Here is a 26,963-nt window from a genome sequence, read left to right on the forward strand (position 1 = left end):
TGTACAAAAGTAAACTATTTACAACATTTAATTTTATTCTGGCAAAGTACAGTACTCAAATTAGCAGTTGCCATCTGGAACAGTGTCTGGAAATGCCACTTTGTATTTCCTCAGCTTGATGAGAAATGCTAGTTGGAAGAAAAAAATTAATGCTATAGCAACCTCGGTGTGCCTTTGTTCTGTCAGTGATAAAATACTAGATTAGAAAGAGTGTTTGTGAAATACACAGCATTGTTTAACAAATCTTAAGATTTTAAAAGCAGTTCCCAAAGACTTCTTACCTGTGTGACCAGCTTGCCAAGGGTAAGGTCTAGCAACGTAAGGCACTGAACCGTATGGTTCGACATAATCAGAGAGTGATTCTACTGAATTAAAATAAAATAAAAAATATTATTTCTTGACAGGTACAAAAATAAATGGCATAATCAGATTAGAATATTTTATGACTAACTTCCTTAGCATCTTACCTTTTATCTTTTGTTAATCCACTCTTATCAGGCTGCTCTGCAGCCACTTGTTAGTATACATAGCCTCTTACTATATTCATAAACTAACAGTTAGAATGAGCTGTACTGTCTGTTTGCAAGCTGCAAGTCTAGCAAATTCAAAGAATTCTGCTTTTGATTAATGGTTATTATATGCAGCTCTAGAAACACCCCAAAATCATAATGGATTATAAAGCAGCAAAAGTTTGAATAAAGGAACTGCCATGAGACAGTTCCTAAATTCAAGTTTAAAGACTTTCATTGACTAGTATGACTGAGCAGCCAATTGGAAATTATTTTTATTAATTTAATGTGCAGATGGATTTATCGAAAGGCCAAGTCATTTAAATATATATAACTCCCAATCCAAATTTAGGAAAGAGCTTAGCCAGAAAAAAGTCCATTTGAGAGGACTTTATGCTAATCTGTTCTCCACAACCCCCTTCAGCTTTACTACTCCTACAAGAACTAGGGGGCAGTATATTGGGGTGTCTGAAAAGCAGAAAATGGTATTTTACATTATTACATTTTAGCCCTCCAAAAATATTGGCATTCTCTACCATAAAAAGTGTCTCCTTAATGCTTAGAGACCCAGGCTTGTAGCTTTCAAACTGCAGAAAAGGTACATGGAAGGCCAACCACACATCTGTCTACTAAACATAGGTTAATACTTTTGCATTATGCAACAGACATATATTAGAAAACCACCAGATGCTGGTGTGGATCAAGGGAACCAGCAGACTTTACAAGTTGATAGCTTTGGCTCATAAATGTGGAGGATATATGCACATTGGAAGAGATGTAAGCAAATGATTTGGGCATGGGTGAGAATGGGGGTGTGAAACAGTGACAGACTTCTCTGCATTAACTCCTTTTCAAAACAGATGTGGTAAGGGAGAATCTCTAACTAAAAGGGGAAAAACTTACATTAGTCTGCTGGTGAAATAAGTATCTAATTCAGGATAGCTCCTTACCAACATCATCAATTTCTCTAAACACTGCTTCATCTTGCCTAGGAAGCTCTTCATCTTCTTTTAGTCGAGCTTCCTCATCTACATTCTGTTGAGGTTCCACTCTTTCTGCTAACCTGCCATTCTTGTGCTTAGCGGGGTATACCAACCAGTCTCTGTGAGTCACCTCAATGACCCTTTCACATATGAGAGAGAGTTTGCATGTCCGTATTCCTTCCAACAGATCAATAACCTGGGTGATACTTTCAGAGAAATGCAAGAGATACAGCATTAATTTTTTAAAAAAAAAAATCTTTACGCAGCTGCTAGTCCTGATCCTGTGCACTGTGCTCTTCAGTTTTTGGTGAACGCAGTCATCAGCTTTCATGTAGGTGAACAAATCAGACTACTACATGGAAAAGATGGGCAACTACCCTGCAGACACATTCAGAAGAAAAAACTCCTGCCACCAATGGAAGGTTTTGCCTACATAAGGACTGCAGGATTTTACTGAGTGCAGCTCAGAGTATTACAGAACAAACAACACAGGAAACAGTTACAAATATAAAACATTTTAAACCTATTATACATAAATATATGTTTAACAAAACTACACTTTCATCTAATGTTTGACTTAAACAAGTTTATAAATCCATGATTTTAATACTTACTTTGCTAGGTATACAGCACATACCCCACCCTGCTTAAGATCTGGAATCACAACAGGCAAAGCAATTTGAGGGTTAAGCATATCCAAAGCTATCTACAAAAGGACAAGATAGTTATTAATCAAACTGAATATATATAAAAACCAGTTTCAAGTCAACAAAAGCAGAAAGCAAAGTTTTTTTTTAATGGAAAATGAATATATATATAAAAAATGGAAAAAAAAATAATTCCAGTCTGAGCAGATTATATAGGCATAAGATTTATGTACTTAAAGTCCCCAGACTCTTGGATGTCTGTCATTGCATTCCAAATGAAGTGTTGATAAAATCTAATTTTTTACTAAATGGCAATTCATATTTAACTAACATTCCAGCAGTCTTGGGTTAACGTCAAACTATCCAGCAATTAAACCGTCATGCTGGCAAAAGAAAAACCCTAATGCCTAAAACAGATTGCATGTAATTGATTTTTGGGTATATGCTTTTAAGAAAGTTAAACATTCAAACTGTGCTTTACAATGAAATAATATTAAATATTAAAATTCAGATAACTTGCGTTATGTTTCAGCACTCCACAACCCCTCTTCTAGAAACAATTTAAACGGCAAAGAATGGCTTATGTAAGAATACCTGTATTTGTAGACTAAAACTGCTGTATCCAAGATTGAGTCAGATTATATTTTAGGTGTTGGCCATTTAGTATCTGTACACATGACCTTAACAAAATTTCATTTATTTGTTTAATCTGAAGACTCATGTTGTTCTAAGTAAACCCATGTACTAAATTACTGCATTAACTAGCTTCCCACTGTTTATGGTGGAACAATATGGGTTCGAACAATTCTTGTGAAACACACTGATGTAAAAGAATAAGGATATGAAAATCAAAAGTGGGTTGTTTACCTATTTTGCATGAAAATGTTAGCATTAAAGGTTATCGCATGAAGACAGGCATTGACAATACCCTTCATTACTTCAATTTAAATTGTAACAACATTATATTCGGGGCAGAGGTGATAAAGGAGTTCTTAAACAACACAATTACAGTAAATATAAGTTTTCTTGAACTTGCTACATGTAAAGCACAAGTCTATTTTCCCTTCACAATTCTACTATTTGTTGCAAATGAGAAAAAAAATCTTTCCCCAATAAGACATCAAGGAGTAAATGTAGTATTTCCATATTATAGACACAAGTATTTCTTTTGGGCGTGATGGATCATCAGACCTTCAAGAACACTTTCTGAGAATGGGAGATGGTATTTGTCCATCCCTGCCAACCGAGGCTTGGTGCTTTCTTTATAGCTCATGCTGAGGTTGGAGGTGGGAAGTCCCACAATGGAGAGATTAAATGAAAGCAATTTTCTTAACAAGGAAAAATAAAAACAGATACCAATCTCTTTAAGGTAGGAAGTTTTTGAGTAAAGACTTACTGCATCGAATGTAATAGATTTCATATCCTCAGCAGCGTTTGAAATGTCTTTATTTATGAAATCCACGTTATCTGGCCACTCTTCTGCTTGTCTTATTTCCCATGCATCACGCCAGCACCTGTAGTTCTTCTTAGCTACATCATGGTGATCTTTTCTGATTTCATAACTTATAACACGTCCTCTAGGCCCAACTTACAGCAAATGAAACACACTAAGTTTACTACTTATTCAAGTTAAAAGATTTAAAAAAATCAAAGTAAATAATAGGTTAGTCTAAATTGTCTCCCCTTCCTCACCCTAACAGATTATTTAAAGGTTAATCAATTTTTGTTTAAGTGATCATTTGCAGGTATGGAGTGCCAGATTAACATCTTGGAAGCTGAAATGCACCTACTCTGAATAGAGAGAGCAGAGGCATAGCGGAACAATTTGTCTCAATCCTGAACCAGACAAATCATCTTTAGCAATGACAGAAAAATTCAGAACCTGTGGTCCATTCAGTCCCATCTCTTTGCTAATGCTGCCAAAACGGCATGGGTTCATCTACGCACTACAGATGGTGCAGGCATGAACTAAAAGGTTTTTGGTACATGTTAATGTTGTCCTCTTCAGACAGGATTATATTAAGGTAAGGGATAGGGAGTCCTGACTGAAGATGACTACATTAATGAAAACTAGGAACCTATTACAGGTTGAACCTCTTTAGTCCAGCTCTCTTGGGACTGACCAGGGCCTAATGAGACAATTTGCCAGACCACAGGAGGTCAGCAGGGTCTAGCAGCATTATCAACACTTCAGTTGCTTCCTGACACGCGGAAGACATTTAGATGTAATTTACAACTACATAACAGGACATAACCAGGACTCATGGCTGTAAAACCTTATGGGACCACAGGAAATTTGGCTACACCTATAAGTGGTCATCCAGCAAACTAAAATAATGCTGGATCATGGATTTTGCCAGACTAGAGAGGTTCAGCCTGTAGTTCATGCCAGCAGCATCCACATGAGGGAGATGCATCACTGCAACAGCATGGCATTGCCTCCATTATGCCTAACACTAGGGTAAGATTAAAGCAGTGACCAAAGAGAGACGTCAATCAACTCAACGTATTCATTTTCGCTCATGACCCACATCAAAGCACAGTTCTCCAGCAGCCTCACCCAAACACCCTCTCCTTTAGTTAATTCACTCAGTATCAGACACAAGAGTCTGGGAAAGATAAAGACAAATATTCATTTCTTGTGCATAACTTCAAGTTGGTTTTACAAACACAGCCACAGAAGCATGGTACCCTTGCTGAAATTCAGCTCTGTGCACAGGGCCAACACAAGATGTCTACAGACCTCTTAAGCCTCATGCAGTGCACAGCTCTGGCATCCCCTTTTCCATAACAGCAGCAACAACTGTAGGGAAAGATGAACCTGGAGCTCCTTTTCTGCTGTTGGAAGCAGCATGGGGGAGGAGGGGTGTTCTGGGTTCTTTCCCCAGGACAGGGAAGGAGTGCGCAAGAGCTGATGCTGGCGGAGCAGCCTGTAGAGAACAATTTGGAAGGAATGTGGGGGGGCAGCTGTAGAGAAAGGGGAAGAATGGGGTGGGAAAAATTGAGATGATTCCATTTTCTGTCCTTACCAAGTAGGTCACTGGATAGGAAGGTGCCCAAATCCCCTCCCTACATGTATGGTTCAGTTCTGTCAGTGCACCCGAGCTCCAGAGAGCAAAGGCCACTTATTCATTGAAAAATGGTAGAAATAAAAACTACATGCCCCAGTAAATTTTGGGGGGGGGGGGGGGCGGGGCAAAGGGAGGACAGACGGTGTGGGCTGTGAGGAATGCACAGAGAAGCAGGAAGAATCCCTGCCTCAAATCTGGGTCCAGTGTATAGGAAAGGGAGTCTATGTTTCCTTCTTCATAGAAAGCTCAGGGCGGTGTGCAGTGGCCAATTCATCTCAAAGAAATGTTCTCAGTTGAATGAGAAGCCCGCATGATGGAGATGATACAGCCTGCAAAAAGGGGTGAGAATTACTCCATTCCTCTCAGAGGGTGTTCTCATCTTGCCCTCCTCATGTGTCAGCTCTTGTAGGCCTTCGTCAGGCTTGCTGGCTCTCAGCTCTCCACCGTGTCCTCGGCACTGTCCCCAGCACTCCTATTCTTAGCTCCCCAGTACAGCCTCAGCAATGTGCCATGCACTGACAAGATCTCACCCTGATCTCAGCAGTGTGTTTCTGTGCCACACATACCTGCTCTGGGTATGTGTCTGTGTTTGCTATTCCTAATGCAGGAGAATTCATCAAACCTGTCCCAGAAAATCAGTGATCGGTCCTGCCTGGCACTCTTGTGGTGGCCTATTTGATGCCATTTGCAAAGTGGCAATTAGTTCCTCCCATATCATCCTGGGCTCATGCTGCCACCTGACTTCATGGTCCTGCCTTGTGTGACATAGTTCAGCCAACCGAACTCCCTGCCCAGGGATGCAGCTAGGTCAAAGGAAGAATTCTTCCATCAACTTATCTGCTGTCTTTCAAAGAGATGGTCATGATACCCATGGAAAAACTAACTCCCATCAGTGTAACGAGCATCTATGGCAGCAGGGCCCTAGCTGTGCCATTGTAGCATCGACAAGGACTAAGCAAGTCTCAACTTTAACTATAGCAGAGCTTCTTCTCCACTATGACTATGATATCAGCACTGCAGTCTGATTATGTGTTGGTAAGTAAACAGGTGAGAAAAGAGTAACCCAATAGTAAGAGAGGCTAGAAAGGCAATACAAACATACATATGATTGAAATATGGAATGAAATTTGGGCCCTTGCAGAGCATCAGCATAAAAACAGCCATACTGGGAAAGACCAAAAGTCCATCTAGGCCAGTATCCTGTCTTCTGACAGCAGCCAATGCCAGAGGCCCCAGAGCAAGGGTCTGCAAATTATGGCTCTGGAGCAGCACGCAGCTCTTTTCAGGACTTCTTGTGGCTCCTGACGCTATAACTGCAAAGTAAAACAAAAAACCAAAAACCCACTTTCCTGATTATTTTCGATAAATGGTGCACGTCTAAAACCCCAACAATGAACACCTCATATCTAAATAGCAAACTATGTGATCTCAAAATGTTGGATGACTCCCCCTTTAATATGTGCAGTGGATTGTGGGATATGATACTGAATCTGTATTTTGACTGTGTTGCTAAAAAAGTCTTGACTTTGAAAAGGAAAAGGAAGCTTGTGGCATTCCTGCTGCGAAGAGCAACGCTCATTTTAAGAAAGAAAACAAATTAAACATGAAGAAAATTGGCATAATTAAAGTGGGATTGGAATGGCTTCAAAAGAGGAAACTTGTTGATGAAAACAGAATTTCAAACTGAATAGCCAATATCACTTCGGCTGGGCTCCCTTTGTCTCATTTGCTCTGAGAGACTCGCCAACAACAAAAATGCATTTTCTCAAAAAATCACTTTTGCTGAACAGTATCCAGCTGGAGATGCCAGAATCAAAGCTGTGGAGGAGCTGCTACGTACAGCAAAGAAAGAACACACTCACCAAATGGGTGAAATCACCAAGTAGCCCAGCTGTGGCTAGTTTTGTGGCAACTCAAGAGACTGTGAAATGATCATGGATGCCGAATATATAAAAGAGTGCTTTATCAAACTATCAGAGCAGCTGTACAGTGATTTCAAAAACAAAATTGTTCAGAATCTAGTGTCCTCCAGAGAGAGAGAAGGTTCAGGATGGAATGTCAGGAAGACTGTTGTACAAACACACACGTCAAGTGCGAGGAAATAGAATAGGTAAAAAGCTTGTGAACGTCATGAAGTAAACTTGGGTTGCACTGCAAATCACGGTGTGTGCGCTGTTCTTAAAATAGGGGTTACAAAAAACATGGCTTGATATCTGTTAAGGACTGTATTGTATTCAGATATGTGGAGGCTCTTGAACTGAGGTTTTCTACTGAATTTGCAAAAGAATGGCTCTTCTTGCTATTTTGGTTGCCAACCCCTGCTCTCAAGGGAGTGAACAGAACACACAGTCATTGAGCAATCCTGTCATCCATTTCCAGCCTCTGACAAACAGAGGCTAGGGACACCATTCCTACCCCACTTGGCTAATAGCCATTGATGGACCTAAGCTCCATGAATTTATCTAGCTGTTTTTTGAACCCTGTCAAAGTCCTGGTCTTCGCAACATCCTCTGGCAAATTGTTCCAAAGGCCCACTGTGTGCTCCATGAAGAAAACGTCCTTTTGTTAGTTTTAAAACTTCAACCTAGTAATTTCATTGGTGACCCCTAGTTCTTATGTTTTGGGAACAAGTAAATAACTTTTCCTTATTCACTTTTCCCATACCAGTCATGATTTTATAAACCTTTATCATATTCCCCCCTTAGACTCCTTTTCTAAGATGAAAAGTTCCACTCTTTAATCTTTCTTCACGGGGCACCCAATCCAAACCCCTAATAATTTTTGTTGCCCTAGGCATCCATTTTGTTACTTCATGTGGCACCTGTTTCAAAACCCTAATTATTTTTCCTGCCCCATTTTTGTTGCACAAAGCCTATATACCACTTCTAGCCTTAACATGCAGTTAAATGGCTTATGGGCTACTTGCTGGCCTGCTCTGTAGTGCTAAGCTTCACTGGGGGTAGACATCACATTTGAGAAGTCACAGAACATCCTAAAAGAGGTCACAGCAGGTGATTTCAATTTTTTTTTTTTTTTGGATAATGGAAAAGTATCAATTGTTGTACTAGTGTTATCTGTGTTGCTCCTGAAATAAACTCCTAAATTTGCTAAATCTAGGGTTTTTACCTGCTCTTGACAGAAACAAGCTCATACCACCAGACCCACTACCACTTTCCAGCACGGTGTCTCCTTGGTTGATATCCATCAGCAGAAGCATTGCATTGATATCCTATGGGTTAGAAGAGAAAATATGCACTCTTTTTACACTGAATATTCAAATAGTAAAATGCTAGAATATTGCTTAAATCAGTGGTAGGTAACACGCGGCCCATGGGCTGCATGCAGCCCTTCAGGATTCTATGTGTGGCCCACAAGACATTTTGTTTACTTTTGCCCATATGGAGGGTTAACAGATTCCACTGATTTCCACATGCAGAGTCAACCCCTGCCCGCAGTATTAAAGTAACATGCGTGTAAAGCAAGAACACACGACGTGACTTGCATGCCGATTGTATCCAACATTGACTGTGGGAGCCTTGTATCGGAGGGGTAGCCGTGTTAGTCTGGATCTGTAACAGCAACGAAGGGTCCTGTGGCACCTTATAGACTAACAGAGAAGTTTTGAGCATGAGCTTTCGTGGGCACAGACTCACTTCATCAGATGCTGGAGATTTCCAAGACCAGCATCTGATGAAGTGAGTCTGTGCCCACGAAAGCTCATGCTCAAAACTTCTCTGTTAGTCTATAAGGTGCCACAGGACCCTTCGTTGCTGTGAGAGCCTTGTGCTGCTTCTCCATCCAATCAGCACACACCACAAATTCTAGGTACGCAACTGCAGTTAGCAGAACTGCCCTATCCCAGGACATTATCTTGGTTACAACAAACTTGTGGCCCCCTAAGATGAAGGGCTGCTACTCCTTTGGACCACTCGCTAACCTGGGTCACCTATCACTGACTTAAATAGCTGGCTTGATCATCAGTGGTGCTGATTAGCACAATCATTCTTAGATTCTATTGAAATCGGTAGGAGCAGTGGTTATGCTGCACCTCTGAACATCACTGTGCAAGGGCATAAGCCTCCTGAAACTGTTGCAGCTATTCAGCTCCACAAAACAAATGTTAACATTTACTTATACAGGCACGTTAGGGTCCGTATATTAAGACAAAAAAGATTAGGATGATGAAAGCTAAAGTACCCCACTGTAGAACACTTTTTCTAGGAAGAAAGCTCTCTAATGCCGTTGTGTCCAATACAATTGCCGTTCGCTACACGTGGTTAACTGGGCACCATGGTGTGGTGAAATGCAGCTCCTTAGAGCCACACACAGGGCATGCTCTTGGCTTGCTCTGCACATATGCCCCACCACTTTGTGGGAGAAGTGCGTGGCAGTGGCAGCTCTGGCGGACTGGCAGAGCTCTGGCTGTGGCCCCAGCATGCATGACCTTGTGTGGCACCAGGTGCTCGGCTGAGCAGCTGGCAGTTTGTGCAGGGAGTGGGTGGGCAGCTGGCTCTGAGGAAGGGCATTTAGTGGGGGATGAGAGAGGCTGTGGTTATCCTTGAATTTCTTTTGGACACCACTGTTCTAAAGGTAAACTGCTGTTTCCTTGAATTGAAGATACCTGGATACGCAAATTAACATCAAGAGAGACTCTTTTATTGACTGCCTCTCATTACAACCAGGTTTTAGATTAGGACTATCCAAACTTTGTTTTTTTTTTGAAGGCCTGCTTTCTCAGTTTGCCAACAGTGATACCAGAAATCCAAAGCATCTCTGCAACCTGGAAAAACCACACAGCTCATCAAAATGCAAGTCCCTCTGAACTAATGGGGCTGTTCACTATACTACCCCACTGGACCAAGTACCCATTTTGCACCTGGGTGAACTGGAAGTGGTCCTTCCTTTAAAACCAACAATCATCCCTGGCCACAGTTTAAATCTGTTTTTAAGTTGTAACTGTTCAATTGTGTGAACCTCCACTGCAACAACTGGCAATTCACTCAAACGTGTCTTACCTTTGGATATGAAATAGTAGGTCCTCTCTTCATCAACATCACAAAATCTTCTAAGGCTGGTCTCCGTATCAGGAATTGACACCCAATAGAAGTCCTAAACATTTGGCCAGGCAGCTTGCCTATGATCTCCAGGTGGCTAATAACTCCCCAATTGCTTCTCACTTTCCCGAGGGCTGTCAGGCTCTGCATACATCTAAACTCCATGTAGTTTTTTCTGCGGAACTCCGCTAAAATCAAGTCCCCGGGTTGGAAAGGAACATCCTTCGACGATTTGTTATTGATGTCCACAGGCATCCCATCTTCATCCCTCCGCAGCTCTGAGGGGGCAGTCCCCCTGGGGCCAGGCAGCTGGGAAGGGGGAGAGTCGCTGTTTTCAGGGCTGTCCTCCTGCCTTGTTTCTCCGGGGTCCACGCGCCTCAAGTCCCTGATCTCCTTTGAGAGCAGCTCGTCTGGGATCAGCCGGCTCACTCTCTCCAGGGGAGACAGGGCCCTTTCCCACGCTCGCCTCCTGAGCGCCTGACTCGGGTCCATCTGCGAAGCGGCAGCGGCGGCGTCTTCCTTCTCGGCCCCATCTCCATCCCGGGGCGAAGCGGAGCACACCGCCCTAAGGCCATAGGCTGTGGACAGAGGAGCCCCGTGCTCCCGGGCGCTGGCTGCCCCTACGCGATCGCGAGCCGCACCGCCACAAGACACAAACACTCCCCTGAGCAGCAGCCTCCTCCCTCCCTGCAGCGTCCGACTCTGGCTGCCTAGAGCTTGCAGGCTCAGCCGCCGCCTGGCCCACTGCAGCATGTCCGCGTGCTCCGCCCGGCCCGGCGCGGCTCGGCCGGGGCTCTGCACAAAACTGGTGCAGGCGCCGCTTGCCGGCCGCCCCTGGGCTGGGCTTGCACACGTTCAGCGCCCTCGCCTTCCGTTTCCGCCTGCAGGAACCACGCGGGTAACGGCAGCGAGGCGCGTCTTGCACTAGTCCGCCGCGAGTCTCCGGATCCACGTGCTTGCCCACATGGTCCTGGCTGCGGGCTTCAAATTGGCGTCCGGCAGCGGCCCTTAGACCGTTCCCTTCACGGATAGGCTTGTGGTCCTTCCACTCTCATCCTAACGTGAGCTTTTGAACATGGTCTATCATATTATTTTTTTATGTTAAAGCAAGTATTCAGGACTTATTAAATGAAGGGGTATGAAAAATTACATTTCCAAGGAAGTGTTTCTTCTATGCTTCTTCTGAATGTATGGCTACGTCTACACGTGAAGCCAACATCGAAATAGGCTATTTCGATGAATAACGTCTACACGTCCTCCAGGGCTGGCAACGTCAATGTTCAACTTCGACGTTGCGCGGCACCACATCGAAATAGGCGCTGCGAGGCTACGCCTACATGCCAAAGTAGCACACATCGAAATAAGGGTGCCAGGCACAGCTGCAGACAGCGTCACAGGGCGGACTCAACAGCAAGCCGCTCCCTTAAAGGGCCCCTCCCAGACACAGTTGCACTAAACAACACAAGATACAAGGAGCCGACAACTGGTTGCAGACCCTGTGCCTGCAGCATGGATCCCCAGCTGCCGCAGCAGCAGCCAGAAGCCCTGGGCTAAGGGCTGCTGCCCACGGTGACCATAGAGCCCCGCAGGGGCTGGAGAGAGAGCATCTCTCAACCCCCCAGCTGATGGCCGCCATGGAGGACCTGGCAATTTCGACGTTGCGGGACACGGATCGTCTACACGGTCCCTACTTCGACGTTGAACGTCGAAGTAGGACGCTATTCCGATCCCCTCATGAGGTTAGCGACTTCGACGTCTCGCCACCTAACGTCGAAGTTAACTTCGAAATAGCGCCCGACGCGTGTAGCCGTGACGGGCGCTATTTCGAAGTTAGTGCCGCTACTTCGAAGCAGCGTGCATGTGTAGACACAGCTTATGTGCCGCAAAAGAATATAGAATAAATAAAATGGGCACAGTACAAAAGGACAGTTTATTCCACTCGCATCCCTACTCACTCACTTCCCCATCCAAAACAAAACACCATCAAGAGAAATAAGTGAGCCATGCAAAAGTGTAGATTTACAGTTATAATTGTATCTACATTGCAGGGAGGTCTACCAGCACAACTACTGTACACTGCTTTTTACATCCCTGTTTATATGTAGGCCTTGCTTGACAGAGCAATTTGTATTGCACTCCCCTAATAGTCAGGAGAATGAAGCTAATTATAGAAATTACTGAAGAAAAATATTTATTAAATCATCAAGCCTGCCTCCTTGTAAGTGCTGGATTGATCCCTAGATTATACTTTCTGGTGGTCCCCAACTTCTTGCTTCAAATGCCTTAACCAATGGGGCTTCTACCACTATTCATGGCAAACTGAGTTGCACTTTAATAGACCCCCATTTTTTTCTGTTATCCAGGCTACATTTTCTATCATTCCCACTGGATAATTGAGCAGCCAATCCAGTATTCAATTAATATACAAGGGTAATATATTTAATGCTAATCTACATGGGTTTATTGAACACAGATCCTATTAAACTTAGTACCTTTTTTATAAAATTACCAGTTTGATATTGATGTAATTTAAACTTCTATACCTTCCCCACGCTTGAAGAACTGCAAAGCTTGAAAGTTTGTGCCTTCCACCAACAGAGACTGATCTAAATAAAAGACATTGTATCTTTCAACTTCTGTAAAACATTTGACTTGGTACAGCTTTACATTTTGATTAAAAAACTACAACTAGGGAGGGATATAAAATCACATTTAATTGCTTAATCGGTTAACCAATTAAAGGGGCTGCTGCTGTGGCCCAAATGGAGTGTCCCTGCCCATGGTGCTGCCAGGGATGGAGGGCATTCCATAATGGCTGGAGCAGCCCCTGTCTGCACAGCTCAGCCTCTAAGCACCACGGCTAGGGTGCTACAGCCCAGCCAGAAGAGCCCCTGTCTGCAGCAGCCCCAGGCATGCTGAGGGCAGGGACACTTCAGCCATGTGGAGCAGCCCTGGTCCCTTTTGCACCACAGGTGACGAGGCTCCAGCCCAGCCAGAGCAGGCCCAATCTGCAGCTTCCTCAACCTCTGTGGACTGGGATTGCTTGGGCCACACTGGAGCACCTTTCCCCATGCCAGCCCCACAGGACTAGAGCAACTCCCTGCTCTGCTCAATGAATTATTTTGGAGAAACTTTACCGTGTTACATGAGAATTCAGCCTAGATGATCACAAAGATCCCTTCTGGCCTTAGAACCTGTTAATCTTTCGATCAGCTCAGGAAGAGTGAAAGCAGATGTTTCTGCAGTATTTAGTCCTTCCCAGTATCTAACAACAAAAGGAGTCCTGTGGCACCTTATACACTAACTAATATCAATCCTGTTGTTTTTGAAGATACAGACTAACTTGGCTACCCCCTGATACTTAACAACAAAATTAACCTCAAAAAATTAAAATGCAACAGTTATGCGTCTGGTACAGTCTTCTTTATAGCCTATATTTGACAGACATACAAAACTGAGGCCTTAAAGAACCTTTTAAAAAAAGTTTGTCAAACACACATCTCTTGCCCAACAAACATCAAGTAATTCACAAAGCTGTCATATACTCAGCCCCCAGAATGGAGATATACCTATCTCCTAGAGCTGGAAGGAAGCTTAGAGATCATTGAATCCAGTTCTAGGCCCTCACAGCAGCACCTATTGCCCTCCCTGACAGATTTTTTTTAAATCTATTTGCCCTAGATCCCTAAATGGCCCCCTTCATGAGTGAGCTGACAACCCTGGGTTTAGTAGGCTAATGCACAAACCACTAACCTATCCCTACTACCTTTTACCTGCTGATAATCAGTGTTCCCTGTAAGCTGTATGTATGTATGTACATATGCAGCCACACAGGGGCGTCCAGTGCCACCCAGTTGATTAGCAGAGCACCTACAGCTAGGTTTTTATTTTCTACTGGGGGTGCACCTCACATGCCTTGGAGCACATAAAATTTATTTTCCATGTCGAGGGAACGTTGCTGATAACCTGCCCCTCAACCTCTTCAAATACTGTTTGTTACACACATGACATACCCCTGGACTGCCTCTTCTGTCATCCTTGGCCTTCCCTCAGATCCCTTTTCCTGCCACCCTCAGCCTGCCCCAGAATCTCCTCTATGCCTGTTTCACAGAGCTGGAAGAGACCTTCCCAGGTCATCAGATTCAGTCCTCTCACTCACAGCCAGACCTATCAACATCCCTAACCAATTTTTTTCCTTTAATGTATTTGCTCCACATCCCTAAATGGCCCCCTTCGGGATTGGGCTCACAACCCTGTGTTCAGCAAGCCAATGCTATCCTTCCCACGCTTTACCAAGCTGCCCCAGGACTTTAAAAGGCCCCCTCAAGTATTGTACTCACATCCCTGGCTTTACAAGGCCAACGTGCTAACCCCTGAGCTACCCGTGCCAATAAATAGCTCACACAACTGGAAGGGACCATGCGACATCATCAAGTCCGGTGCCCTGACTTCCCAGAGGGACCAAGCACCATCCCTGGCGGATTTTTTTAATCTATTTTCCCCAGGTCCCTAAATAGCTTCCTCAAGGACTGAGCTCACAGACCCGGGCTTAGCAGGGCTCCTGGTCGCACCCCTGAGCTAGCCTAAAGGCACAGCTCCCCTTCGGCCCCCTGCTCCCCCCAGCCCCACTCTACCCGCCCCGCCCCTAAGGCCGCGACCCGCGCAGGGGAGGGGCCCACGGGGAGCCGTCCCAGGCCAGCGCGCCTGCGCGGGGCGGGAACACGTGGCCGCTGCGCCGCTGGCCTGGAGCACAGGCCGGGCCGAGAGCGCCATGGCGGCGGCGGTGACCGGAGCAGCGTGTGTTGGGGACGCCCCGTGGGCCCCCTGCGCCTTCTCCCCGGGTGGCCGCCGCTCCCTGGCTCTGTGCGGCCCCGACGGGCGCCTCCGGGTGTGGGACACGCCGAGCAGCCGCCTGCAGCACGAGTACGTGCCCTCCGCCCACCTCAGCGCCGCCTGCACCTGCCTGGCCTGGGCCCCGCCGGGGGGCCGCCAGCCCCCGAGCAAGGTACAGGGGCGAGAGGGAACGCGGGGCCGGGCCGGGAGGCCGCTGCCGCCGCCCGCAGCGCGTGGGCCGCTGGCTCCGTGCGGGGCCGGGCCTACTCCGCCCCACCCCCCGGCACCATGTGGCTTCCCCGGGTAGAGCGGCTGCGGGCCCTGAGCGGGGGCCTCCCCTCGCTGCGGCCGGGGAATAGGCCCCACGGGAGTGGACCGTGGTCACAGGACTTCTCCCCACCTCGTGTGCGCAGCGCCCTGCCGAGCAGCGCTAGTGTAGACGGGCCACCGGCGGCGCACGTGGGGCTCCTACCTGAGCTCCGGTCGGGACTACGGGTAGGGGGGTCCCTCCCGGGAGGGCCGCTCCACTGAGGGGGGCTAGTGCAGGCGAGCGTATATGCGAGGGAAGTAATTACATGGGGCTAGTCCTAGGACTGCGAGTGGGGAGAGGAAGGAACACGGGATGGGGAGGATCGTGTGTGCGCAATAGTGAGGTGGCCCAAGGTGGTTTCCGGGGTGTCCTGTGGAGCAGTAGCAGAGCCGCTGGGTGTATGGTGCTGAATCTGTGCCTCCTATATTTGAACTTATCAGAAAAAAAAGGGGGGGGGGGGCGGGGGACGCCTCAGAGGGAGCGTACCACTATGTGTCTACTTACGTTGCATTTATGTACTATATAGACTGCAATCCTTTAATGTAATGTGGTTTGGTAGATATTGATACAGATGCACTCTAGGGGGTGTCCTCTTTTTTGAAAGTTCAAATATGGCAATGTTACATATGCCACAATAACTCCTACAGTGCCTTTCATTAAGAAGTCTGTAGACACTTTAGAGTTGTTAGTGAACTAAAAATCCCAGCTCTTTTGTGATGTGGGTAAGTATTTTCCACTTTTACAGACTGGGGAAACTTATGAAAGGAGTATGAGAGTTGCCCCAGGTCACCCAGTGCCCAAAGATAGGGGGAAAACTAAGGAACAACTTTTTCTTGTATCCATTGAGGCTTTTGACACACATCTCATAGTCTCTTTTATCCAAAATACTTATGGGATCAAAAACATCTGGAGATCCAGATTATTGGGGGAGCAAGCGCATTTGGGTAAGCCACTCTCACCTCTGGCTGTGGCAGTGATTTGGCTAACAGTCATTTTTCTGAAATAGGTTTGTATTAGCTATGTAAATTAATTGAACTATTTAAGTGTGTAAGTATCCTTTGTAAAACAATATAATTCATTCTTTGAGCAACTCTTGTCTGTTCTATCAGCTCTGTTAAGGAAAGAATAATGAGATCAGGCATTCATAAGTAACAAGAATGAAGGGTCCTGTGGCACCTTATAGACTAACAGAAAAGTTTTGGGCATGAGCTTTCGTGAGCACAGACTGAGTCTGTGCTCACGAAAGCTCATGCTCAAAACTTTTCTGTTAGTCTATAAGGTGCCACAGGACCCTTTGCTGCTGTTACAGATCCAAACTAACACGGCTACCCCTCTGATAAGTAACAGGCAGTCCTGTACCACCTTACAGACTCACAAATTAATGTCTTTTTTTCGAAGAGCATCTGCCTCACCGTGTTTGCTATTTGCAAATGTCTTTTTGCAATTACCTGCAGAAGGGAGTTTTCCTAGGATTCAGGAATGCTTTAAATAGGCATGAGTAACATTCAGTGATTTCACTCAGCACAGTCATCCGGGAACATGGAAATACCAATGCTGAATTTCAGAGCTGTCTTAGGTCTTATTTTTTAAAATTTCATTACCAGGCCAAAGGTGCTATCAGCTTTACAACAAGGCTTTACCTCAGTTACATCCTGTCTATACTGAGATTTGAAGACACCTCAATCATTTGTTTTTTGAATGAAAGCAGGATCTTGTTCAGAAAGTGGTTTCCCTATCTAGTTGTATAGACAAGGTATCGCCATATAATATATTTCTGTATAATATCTGTACAAGGATTTCAAAGCATTTACATATTTAATTATACTGAGAGTGCTCTTGAGTGTTATCCCATATTAGTGGTTGGGAAATCTGAGATTGTAAATTGCCCAAGGATACATAATTCTGTGGTGTAGAGCAAAGTAGTTTAGATCTCCTAACTTATTGTCCTATACTTCAACTTGCTCAATTATAACTACACACTTCTGAAAATTCTTTATAGTTTGCTATCTGTATTGACTGAAGAAACTGTAGGGCTTCCTGCATTTCGCGTGTTGTATATTGATATGCCATATCATAGCACTGATTTGATTTTTGTCTGTGTGGATAGAAGCAAAGTGTGTGTTTATTATCCAGTGTTTCTCAGGCTCGTTTGTGAGGTACCCTCTTTTAACACTAGTGTGCACATGCATGCATGAGTGCGCGCGCACACACACACACACACACACAGAGTACCTGCAGTTTTCAGACAGGCAGTTTTTTTTTCCTACCATGGCAACACATTTGTTTAAACAACTTGATCATAACTAGCTGGTTTGAAGAAATTCCCTATGGACATTAAATTTGCTGTCACACTTATGATTTTGCTAGAAGGATAAACAAAAAAAAGATGAACATAAAATAAGTCTAATTTTTTAATTCATGAAAAGGTTGAGAAATACTGAGTTGATGTACCCGCTGGAAGAGCTCTGGGTAGCTGGAGGAGTACACGTACCCCTGCTTGAGAACCACTGTTATAACCTGTAATACAGCTTTCAAATATTGTTATAACATGGTGTTCTGACATGATACAATTTGTTACGTGAGCTTCTTAAGCAGCTTTTGAGCAAGAAGTGTGTGCAAAATTGTTCTTTAGGAAATGGCTTATTTTAAGTGAGGAATGTTGTCAGTGCTGCGCCACATCATAAGTGCTGAGTATCTCTTAACATGTTGAACTCAGTGTTAGCTGGAACTCAGCTGTTCTCCTGAAGAATTGGAAACTTTTCATATCTTTTGTATGTATCTTCTGTAGCTTTGCAACTTGTTGGTTTATGCTCAGATTGAATGAATGATCAGGAAAAAAAAAACCTCTAGCTGAGCCAAGTAAAGGATGCTGAAAGTACTCCTTTTGTTCCCTTTTGCCCTCACACAAAGGCAAAATATGATTCTTGCCACTGTAATGATGACTACCCATTTTTTGGCCCATATGGGTGTGAGTTATAGAAATTAGTGAGATTTGAACTCTGATACTGGGAATTCTAGCTCTGTGATAGCTGCTTGGAGTATGCACCCCCATGTTCTCTCAGCATATGGGCTTGCAGTATAGGAGATATTTTAACTTTACAGTGATGGATGGTATTTTCTTAAGTGCTGAGAAATAGAAAGTGTCCCCGAAATTGTCCCTTTACAGAAATCTGCTTTTCAGATGAGAATGTAGTGGAAAAGTATGCCCTTTAAAAGGAAAAAAAGATCAAGTTTATTTTTACCAGGGCTGCTTTAATTAAAATACTAGTATTTCTCAGTCAAAATCATAAATAACTGCTAAATATTTCTGCAGTATCTATCATTTGGAAAAACAGAAAGGCACTTGTACATGGCAGGATCAAGTTCTGTCTCCTTTGTAAGAAAGCCTGGATGTTTTCTGGTATCTGTGGCCTGATCCTGTATTGAAGTCCACGTTGGGTTGCAGTGAAGTTAATTGGAAATATAGCCTTCTGATGATTGTTGCAAGATCAGGCCCCATGTTTCACTTTTTCATTTTAATTCTGTGTGTTTTTGCATTGCTATGAGCAAGGCACTTTCTAGATCAATATCTAATCTTCCTGTTTGTTTAGCACCTTCTATTCCAAAAATGCCATCCAGAGTGCCCCTCGCTTGCCAGGCTTTTGGGAGCATTTTCAGCAAAGACCATGAGGTAACTTTAAACTAGTTTCCTTTGAGTGAGCCAGGAACTAGCAAAGATTCGTCATTCTCGGACATCCACAATGCTATGAGTTGGATGGACTTCCCTAAGACTTGCTTGTATCTCTGGTGGATTCTGGAATATCACCAGTGAACTAAGAATTGTGAGTGCAGGGGAGGTGATGGTGGATGAAAGAATTTTAAGTAAAGTAGTAGCTACTCATGTGCTGATGGCTGGTTGTTTGCTGTTTTTACGGGAAAGGGTTTTCAGCACCCATCTGTGAATTGGTTTCCTTTTTTCCTTTGCAGTTTATCTTTAGTTTGAAAAGTGCTAGTATAGGCAGACGGTGCTTAGGGTCTTCTGGTCCAATCCGGGCATCCAGTGCAAAAGTAGGCCTCATTTTCCCTGTCCAAAGAACTGTTTCAATACAGTTTTTAATGTGTCTGTCTCAAAACAACTTTAGTTGCTTTAATGTTTGGACCTGTTGTTGAGCATGAGTTTAAAACCTTGATTAGCATGCATTAAACCTGGTTTGAAATGTTTAGTTCCAGGTCTGAACATGATGTAGTTTTTGCTGCATTCATGTGCTTAATGCATTTTTAAAAACTCTTCCTTTGTCACTGAAAACAATGGCAAAGATTTCAGCTTTTTTCTTAGGTATGACTTTATGTGAATGCTTTTGGAATGGAGTTAATTTTTTATACAGGCATCTGTTCTGATTTTTATTAAAGTGGCATAGAATTAACTTCAAGTAAAATATTCTTTGTTTCCAAAATATCCTACATTTAGCCCTGTGTCTTTAGTTGTTAGTAACTGCATTTTCAAAGAGCAAAAGTTGGTCTCTCTCCCCACCTCCATTATTTAAAATTCAAAATTTAAATGTAGGTTTCCAGGTGCCCTGCAGCTCTCTTATCTTTGGGCTTGGGCACGGGCACAAACTAGTTACATGTTGCATGTCTTTTTACTGTAATGTGAGAGACACCTATGTAGATGAAGCAGCAAGGCTCTCACAAAGTTGGCTGCTCTTATTTTAAGCCCACAAGGAGATCTTTTTGAGTTTCCTGGTTATGCATTAATGCAGATATCCTGTTCTACAGAGGAAACATCATTTTGTGTCTTGTGGGTAAAAAAAAATTTTTAATGAAATCTAAAATATAGTGTCCAGATAAAATACAACAAATTCAGCAGAAAAATGTCTTCCTTTGGTCCGTGGGATTGAGTCTGCTTTATTCTTCTGAAGCTTGTAAACAGATAATTATGAATACAGTCTGACATTAAACCCTTGTGAACTGTAATGTGGTGGTTGGGTTTTTTCTCCTCTTATGATTTGGCATCCTGAGATACTGATTCCAGTCTTTTACTTACCTAGGCTGGCCATCCCGCCACACTTCTGGCCAAGGAGGACAGGATGAAACTCTGTAGAGTTGGTCAGTGGCTCTCAAACTGCCAGGGCAAGGGAGGAAGAATTGGTCTGTGTAGCAGCCAGGAAGAACAGGGTATAATACCTGTTCTAATACTTACTTCCTTTGTGGTCTTGGGCAAATAACTGTGTTGCCCTAGTTTTCCCCAACTATGAAATGGGGAGTTGAGGATTTACTTAATATTTGTAAAGTGTTTTCAAAAAATGGAAAGCACAAAATAAATGCTAAATTCTGTTAGGATTTTTATTTTTTTACTTTTTGGGTGAAGCATACCTTTTGTACTTCTCTTCAGCCTCTTTGGCTCTGGGAATAAAGCAAAGACTGGAAAATGACCTTGGTTTTCTTGGTGGAAGAGCACTATGCTATCATAACGGCTTTATCCAATCTTTAAAATATTGAATTAGTCTTTTTGATTTTTGAACCATATGGTGGGAATTAAAACTCTTTGTGTAGACAAGCCCAATGTCCTGTCTATGTTAGAATTTATACACGTTTTCCCCTAGTTGTTCAAACTCTAGGGTTACAGAATCCTTATTTAGGGAAGCTGACTGTGCTAGCTTGTTACTTGTTTTAACCCTCCTCCCCCTCTTAATCTCTTTTCAGGAAGGGCCTCAGAGGAAAAAAAGGAAATCTGAAGTTGCAGAAGCAGGCGAACAGTTGGATCTGTTGGCTATTGGTACAGCGGTTGGCAGTATTTTATTATACAGCACAGTTAAAGGAGAATTACAGAGCAAACTAGTAAGCATTGCCTCAGTCTTTCTGTTATGTTATATATGCTGCCCTTCTATCTCTTGTTGAAAAGGATGAGCTAAGCTAATATAACGAAGTTTTGAATTCTGAATGGTTGTGTAATAACACATGAACAGGTATGTGGTGTCCACAAGAATATCAGAAAAACCTGGAACAAGACTACATTTAGTGGTGCTATTATATATGGAGGGTGAATTATTTTTTCTAGGCTAGTACAACAACACACGACTACATGTGTATTAGTAACTCTTAAGTTCCAGTAGTTTGAGAGGATGGTAAGGGTTTAGATGCCATGAAGTTCATCTTGGGTGTATTGCATTTTCAGCAATTACACAATATTCTGTGCTTGAAAATTTCAAAAATTGCATCCTTAATCTAGAGATGCTACTTGCACTGGAATGTTGGCTTTCCTGTAAAGGTGGGAATCACAAACTTAGCTTTCCATGCAAAGTTTTACTTGACCCCTTCTATTCTTGGTATGTGATTTCTCCAAACCCATAAGCTACTGGTTACATCCTGCTTTGCTTTTTCCTTTTTGTTAACTTCACCTCTTTTCTGCCGTTTCCTTTAGATCTGAATTGTACCAAAACAAATGAATATGATGGGTAATTCCAGTAATAATATGGAATAGATTTCTTTTTCCTTGATCTTAGACTGTTTCATGGGCGTTGATGCACTATGCATATATGTTACTTATGGGAAGGCATCTTTGTACTCTATTAACTTGGGTAACATTAGTTTAAAACTGATAGGGTGAATGCTGAAACTTTGCTGGTGACATTTTTCTTTTACCCACAAAATTTGTTTCAGGTGGGTCCACGGAATTGTTGATCTTATTTTAATTACAGAATTGTCGTTTATATTTGTTATTTTTTAAAAGATATTTGGAATTTCAAGAACATTCCTCACTCTGCCATAACTGAATTTGGTCTTGAAGTATATCAAATACAACTTTTTTTTCCTCTGTGCCTTTGTGAGCAGAATGCCTTGGATGCAGCTGACTCAAATATTAAAATTCAGTAAATTTATAGGAAATTGTCAAATTAAGGCTAAAAGCAGCTTGGCAATGCACTTGCAGACTGTTAAATTTTTGGAAGACTATCCAATAACTTTTTTTCTGGGCACGTGTTTCATCCTCTCATTCTGTTTAGATTCTTAGTAAAATGCTGTTGCTATTCCTGTTGTTAGGACTCAAGTGACTACCAGAGGTCTCATTTTGACTCTAATGCAGTTCATTTTTTTCCACACTGGTAGACAACCAGGCATGGGACACATGCTGCCAGGAGGCAGAAGATGGTTTATCTGTGACTTTAAAGTTCTAAAGCTGGCTTGAATTCCCTCACTAAAACTATCATCACTTAAATCATTTTAAAGGTGTAATTACTTACATTTTTAATATACAGTAAGGTCTGCAGTGCGAGGGTTCCATTCCACGCACCCTCATGTATACCTGAATTTCGCATCAGTGGGGGTCTGGCTTTTTACTGGGCAGAACGCATGTTGTGTAGCCGGGGAAGCAGCAGAAAGGTAAGCCCTGGGCTGGGGGGTGGCAGTTGGGGAGGGTTAAGGCTGGGGTGGTTTAGGGCTGCAGGGGGGTGAGAGGTGGAGGTGAGCTGTGCGTGGCTAGTGAGGTGGGCTGCAGGGGGCTGGGGCGTTGAACCAGAGCCGTGCGTGGCTAGTGAGGTGGGCTGGCAGGGGGGTTGCACCAGAGCCGCAAGGGGTGGGGGCGGCTGGCTGGGCGGGGGCTTGCACTGGAGCCAGACGGTGGGAGGGAGGCAGGCAGCTTGTGAGCCAGCCGGGCTTGCACTGGAGCCAGACGGGGGGAGGGAGGCAGGCAGCTTGTGAGCCAGCCGGGGGTTGCACCAGAGCCGCAGGCGGCTGTGAGCTGGCAGGGGGTTTGCACCGGAGTCAAGCGAGACAGGGGTATGAGCGGGTGGCTTGTGAGCCAAGGGGGTTGCACCGGAGCTGCGGGGTGGGGGAGGCAGGCAGCTGTGAGCCAGTCGGGGGTTGCACTGGAACCGCAGGGGGAAGTAGGAAGGCGGCTGTGAGCTGGCGGGGGGTTGCACCAGAGTCTTGGCAGGGGTATGAGCGGGTGGCTTGTGAGCCAAGGGAGTTGCACCGGAGCTGCAGGGGGAGGGAGGTGGGTGGCGTGTGAGCTGGCAGGGGGGTTGCACTGAAGCCACACGGGGTGGTGGGGGGGCGCAGCAGCTTGAACCAGAGCCTCTTGCGGGCTGTTTAAACCAGGCCAGGGGATGGGGGGGTGAGCTGCAGCCGTGTGAGAGTGGTGGTAAGCCAGAGCCAGGCATGGGCATACAGGGTGAGACGGAGCTGCCTACGGGTGGTGAGTGGAGCTGTGGGGGGGGAAGGGGGCAGTGTTGAAGCTGCTCTGGGGCCATGAGGAGCTGAGGGAGGTTGAGCCAGGGCAGGGGGAGAGAGTTAAGCAGAACTAGAAATCACGGTTTACAATAGGAATTGGGGTCAGACATGTAAGAGCAGGGTCACATACTCTGAGTTTGCATACTGTGAGACCTTACTGTATAGCTGCATGTGTGGGACCAGCTTAAAACTGCAGTATAGTCCCATCTCCTTGGGTTAAGTCTTCATATTTTCCATAACCTGATTTAGTACCCCAAAAGCATCTTGTTCAATAAGCTGATTGCCAGAAAACTCATTAGCCAAGGCCATTTCTGTTTGCCCATTAACAGTTAAAGCTTTGCTTCTTTTGTAGGATGGTGGTCATGACAATAAAATAAACTGTGTACGGTGGCACCAGGACAATGGTTGTTTATATAGTTGTTCGGAAGACAAACACATTGTGGAATGGAACACACAGACCTGCAAAGTGAAGTGGTAAGTGAGATGGGTCTGCTTTCAGCTATGTCAGCATTTCTTTTACAGACTCCTCCTTTCCACCATCAAATCATTTTTGTCAGGTCTAGGTGGAGGTTCCACATTTTGCTATGCAAGGAGTTTTGACATTGAGCTTAACGCCAACAGGGTTGCAAGCCCCAGTCTTTTGTGCTGAAGAGAGAGCTGTCACACTGCTGGGCCTCTGAGGGGATTTTTACAGCTTTGTTAAGGACATAAAATCTGCATGTACCAAGAAAATGGTGTGGCATTTCTTCTTTTCTTAAACAGTAACATATTCTGGTCACCAGACTAAATGAAAATACAAATTTGAATTACTCAGCTGATTTTTTTGGATTACAGTAGAGTCTCACGATTCACGAACTTGATGTTTTTGAATTCAGTTATTTGCGAGCAGCCAAGTGGTCACTGCTCCGGGTAGGAGCACTGGCAGCCACCGCTTCCCCTGGGGCCCCGGGCACCCCCCTGTATTCGCAAAAAATCAACATTCATAAGGGTTCTAAACACAGAACCCTTGCAAATGTTGAGACCCTACTGTTTTTTTAAACATATCTCACGAGCATTTAGTTTAGAACTTGTGTTTCTTATGTTATAAAGTAAGTCTATTGAAAGACAAACATGCTGTGCAACACGTTGTCTTCCTCTAGTAGTTCACAATCATGTAGTTACATAAATCCATGTCAGCCAGTTGAAATGCGGGCTGGGGTTTTTAAAAATGTTGAATACCTGGCATCTCCTGGTGAATTCATTGTACATACGCTCATTACTTCTGACAGGGAGATCACTTGTTTGGATGTTTAAATATGGATTCAGAGCATAACCACAGGCATCCGTTTTTTAAAGGTATGAACTGAAACTATTGAAGTGGTAAAATAGTGGAAAAAGGAAGAATATTCATAGATTAAATTGCTAATACCTACCCATAACAAAACATACTTATGCTCTGGTATGAAAAGGATAAATATTTGTTCTTAATACATTGTGTGCTCTGTGGAAAGCAGCTGGGGTAGAAATATTGTCACAGATCCATTGCCAGTGAAGTACAGCAGTTGGCAGCCCACGTTGTCTGCATTACACACAAGTTCATGCTAGGAAAGTTGCATGCCCCCAGTTAAGATTGTTTGTTTGGATTATGGATATTGCTAGCTGTGGCAGGTAACCATGCTAAAGTATAACCTGCCCAGGGTATACATAAGGTGTAAGTGCTCTTGTTTAAGGTACTGAGGGAAATTGTCCCCGTCTGTTCTGGCTAGAATAGTATAGACTGCATGCAGCTGTGGCACTTGAGACAGATTTGTAAAATGGCTTGCACTGCAGCTAATGGTTATCCGTGGTAGTGTAGACAGGAGTTTAACTTAATTCTTGCAAGAACTATAACCTTTGAAATAGAACCAGCTTTAAAAAATAGGAAATCCTAAAAATAGGTTTTCTCTGTCATGCACAGTGAGCATATCACAAAATTTTACTAAAAATCATGCTTAATGGCAGAGCTCGTTATTGGTGTTCATAGGCCACTGCTTGCTCTTACTTCACCAATATGCCTGGGAGGGTTCCTTCATTGGCATGTAATGTTGCAGATACCACAACATATTAAAGATTGTGTAAGCCTCCCTTTTAAGTAATGTACAAAAATGCCTCTTTGGTCTTACTATTTAAAGGTTGGGTCTACACGAGCCCCCTCCTTTTGGAAGGGACATGTTAATGAGCGGGTTCGACAGGTGCTAATGAGGTGCTGACATGAATATGCAGTGCCTCATTAACATAATAGCAACCGCGGCAATTCGAAAGTGTGGCTTTCGAATCGCACGCCACCTGTGGAGACAGGGACCTTCTGAAAGGACCCCCCAGTTTTCGAAAGCCCCTTCTTCCCAACACCAGATAGGAAGAAGGGGCTTTTGAGAACTGGGGAGTCTTTTCAGAAGGTCCCTGTCTCCACGGGTGGCGCGCAATTCAAAAGCCAAGTTTCGTATGGCCACGGCTGCCATTATGCTAATGAAGTGATGCATATTCATGGCAGTGCATCATTAACATCTTTCGAACCCACTCATTACCATGCCACTTCCAAAAGGAAGGGGCTCATGTAGACACAGGGAAAATGTTTTCAGCAGAACTAAATTTGACAGAATTCCTGAGTCTGTACAGGACAACTACTATGCACCAGCATCCTTTTGGTTTAATAGCCTTGTGTATTTAATCTGAGCGTTTGTTTCCTCTTGTGCTGTTGTTACTCAGCCACCACCTAGTGTAAGATTCAGAAGGCAAGTGCACTAATTTGTCACTGAAACTTTCTGTATGAAAGCTTGACCATTGTTAGAGATTTTGTTTTCATCCATCTTATGTTGTCTCTATTTTAGGCCTTGTCTACTTGTGAAAGTTGTACTGATAAATTCTCTTGAGTGTATACCTCTTTGGCTTGAGTGGGAAGTTGACTCACATTAATATCAGTCACTTTTACATGGATTAACAAGTATGCAATCCATGGGGATTGCACAAATTTGATTAAAACATCTAAGCTGCTTTGTGTATAGATGGAGCCTTGGTTTACTGCTGCAGGTTGAACCTCTCATCCAGAATTCTCTTATCTGGCAAACTTTCTAATCTGGCATGATTTTAGTTAGCTGGATGATCATTTATTGGGGGTGTGGTCATGTTTCCTGTGGCCCCATAAACTTGATTTTCAGCACCAGTCTTGGCTTTCAGTGTTCTGTGCTGTTGTTTAACTGTAATTTACCCCTAAATGCTAAGAGCCCAGTAAGCAGTGGAAGTGTTGGTAATGTTGCTAGAGAATATAACTTCCTGTGGTCAGGAAAATTCTCTCGTCCAGCACTGTTCTGGTCCTTAGAGTGCTGGATGAGAGAG

The 26,963-nt window shown here is 44.0% G+C and overlaps 2 protein-coding genes across 5 annotated transcripts in view; one reads left to right on the forward strand and one right to left on the reverse strand.

The window, feature by feature from the left end:
* The window catches only part of TRMT61B (tRNA methyltransferase 61B), a 39,896-nt gene extending 28,749 nt beyond the window's left edge, over positions 1-11,147 (reverse strand). The window contains exons 1-7 of one of the 4 annotated variants that reach the window (XM_074989820.1): positions 10,226-11,147; positions 8,337-8,439; positions 3,536-3,726; positions 2,107-2,198; positions 1,460-1,698; positions 282-362; positions 13-128 (exon numbers count right to left, since the gene is read on the reverse strand). In XM_074989820.1, coding sequence (XP_074845921.1) covers positions 61-128; positions 282-362; positions 1,460-1,698; positions 2,107-2,198; positions 3,536-3,726; positions 8,337-8,439; positions 10,226-11,017 — 1,566 coding nt within the window. In that variant the 5' untranslated portion in view covers positions 11,018-11,147 and the 3' untranslated portion in view covers positions 13-60. Of the gene's footprint in view, positions 1-12; positions 129-281; positions 366-1,459; positions 1,699-2,106; positions 2,199-3,535; positions 3,727-8,336; positions 8,440-10,225 lie in introns of those variants that run through there. The other 3 variants (XM_074989819.1, XM_074989822.1, XM_074989821.1) reach the window with 3 other exon arrangements.
* A 3,848-nt stretch (positions 11,148-14,995) lies between these two features.
* The window catches only part of WDR43 (WD repeat domain 43), a 49,462-nt gene continuing 37,494 nt past the window's right edge, over positions 14,996-26,963 (forward strand). Inside the window, exons 1-3 of the mRNA XM_074989825.1 lie at positions 14,996-15,269; positions 21,090-21,224; positions 23,965-24,086. Coding sequence (XP_074845926.1) covers positions 15,036-15,269; positions 21,090-21,224; positions 23,965-24,086 — 491 coding nt within the window. The 5' untranslated portion in view covers positions 14,996-15,035. The remainder of the gene's footprint in view (positions 15,270-21,089; positions 21,225-23,964; positions 24,087-26,963) is intronic.

This window comes from Carettochelys insculpta, chromosome 3, assembly GCF_033958435.1.
Source record: "Carettochelys insculpta isolate YL-2023 chromosome 3, ASM3395843v1, whole genome shotgun sequence".
In the NCBI taxonomy this organism is placed as follows: Eukaryota; Metazoa; Chordata; order Testudines; family Carettochelyidae; genus Carettochelys; species Carettochelys insculpta.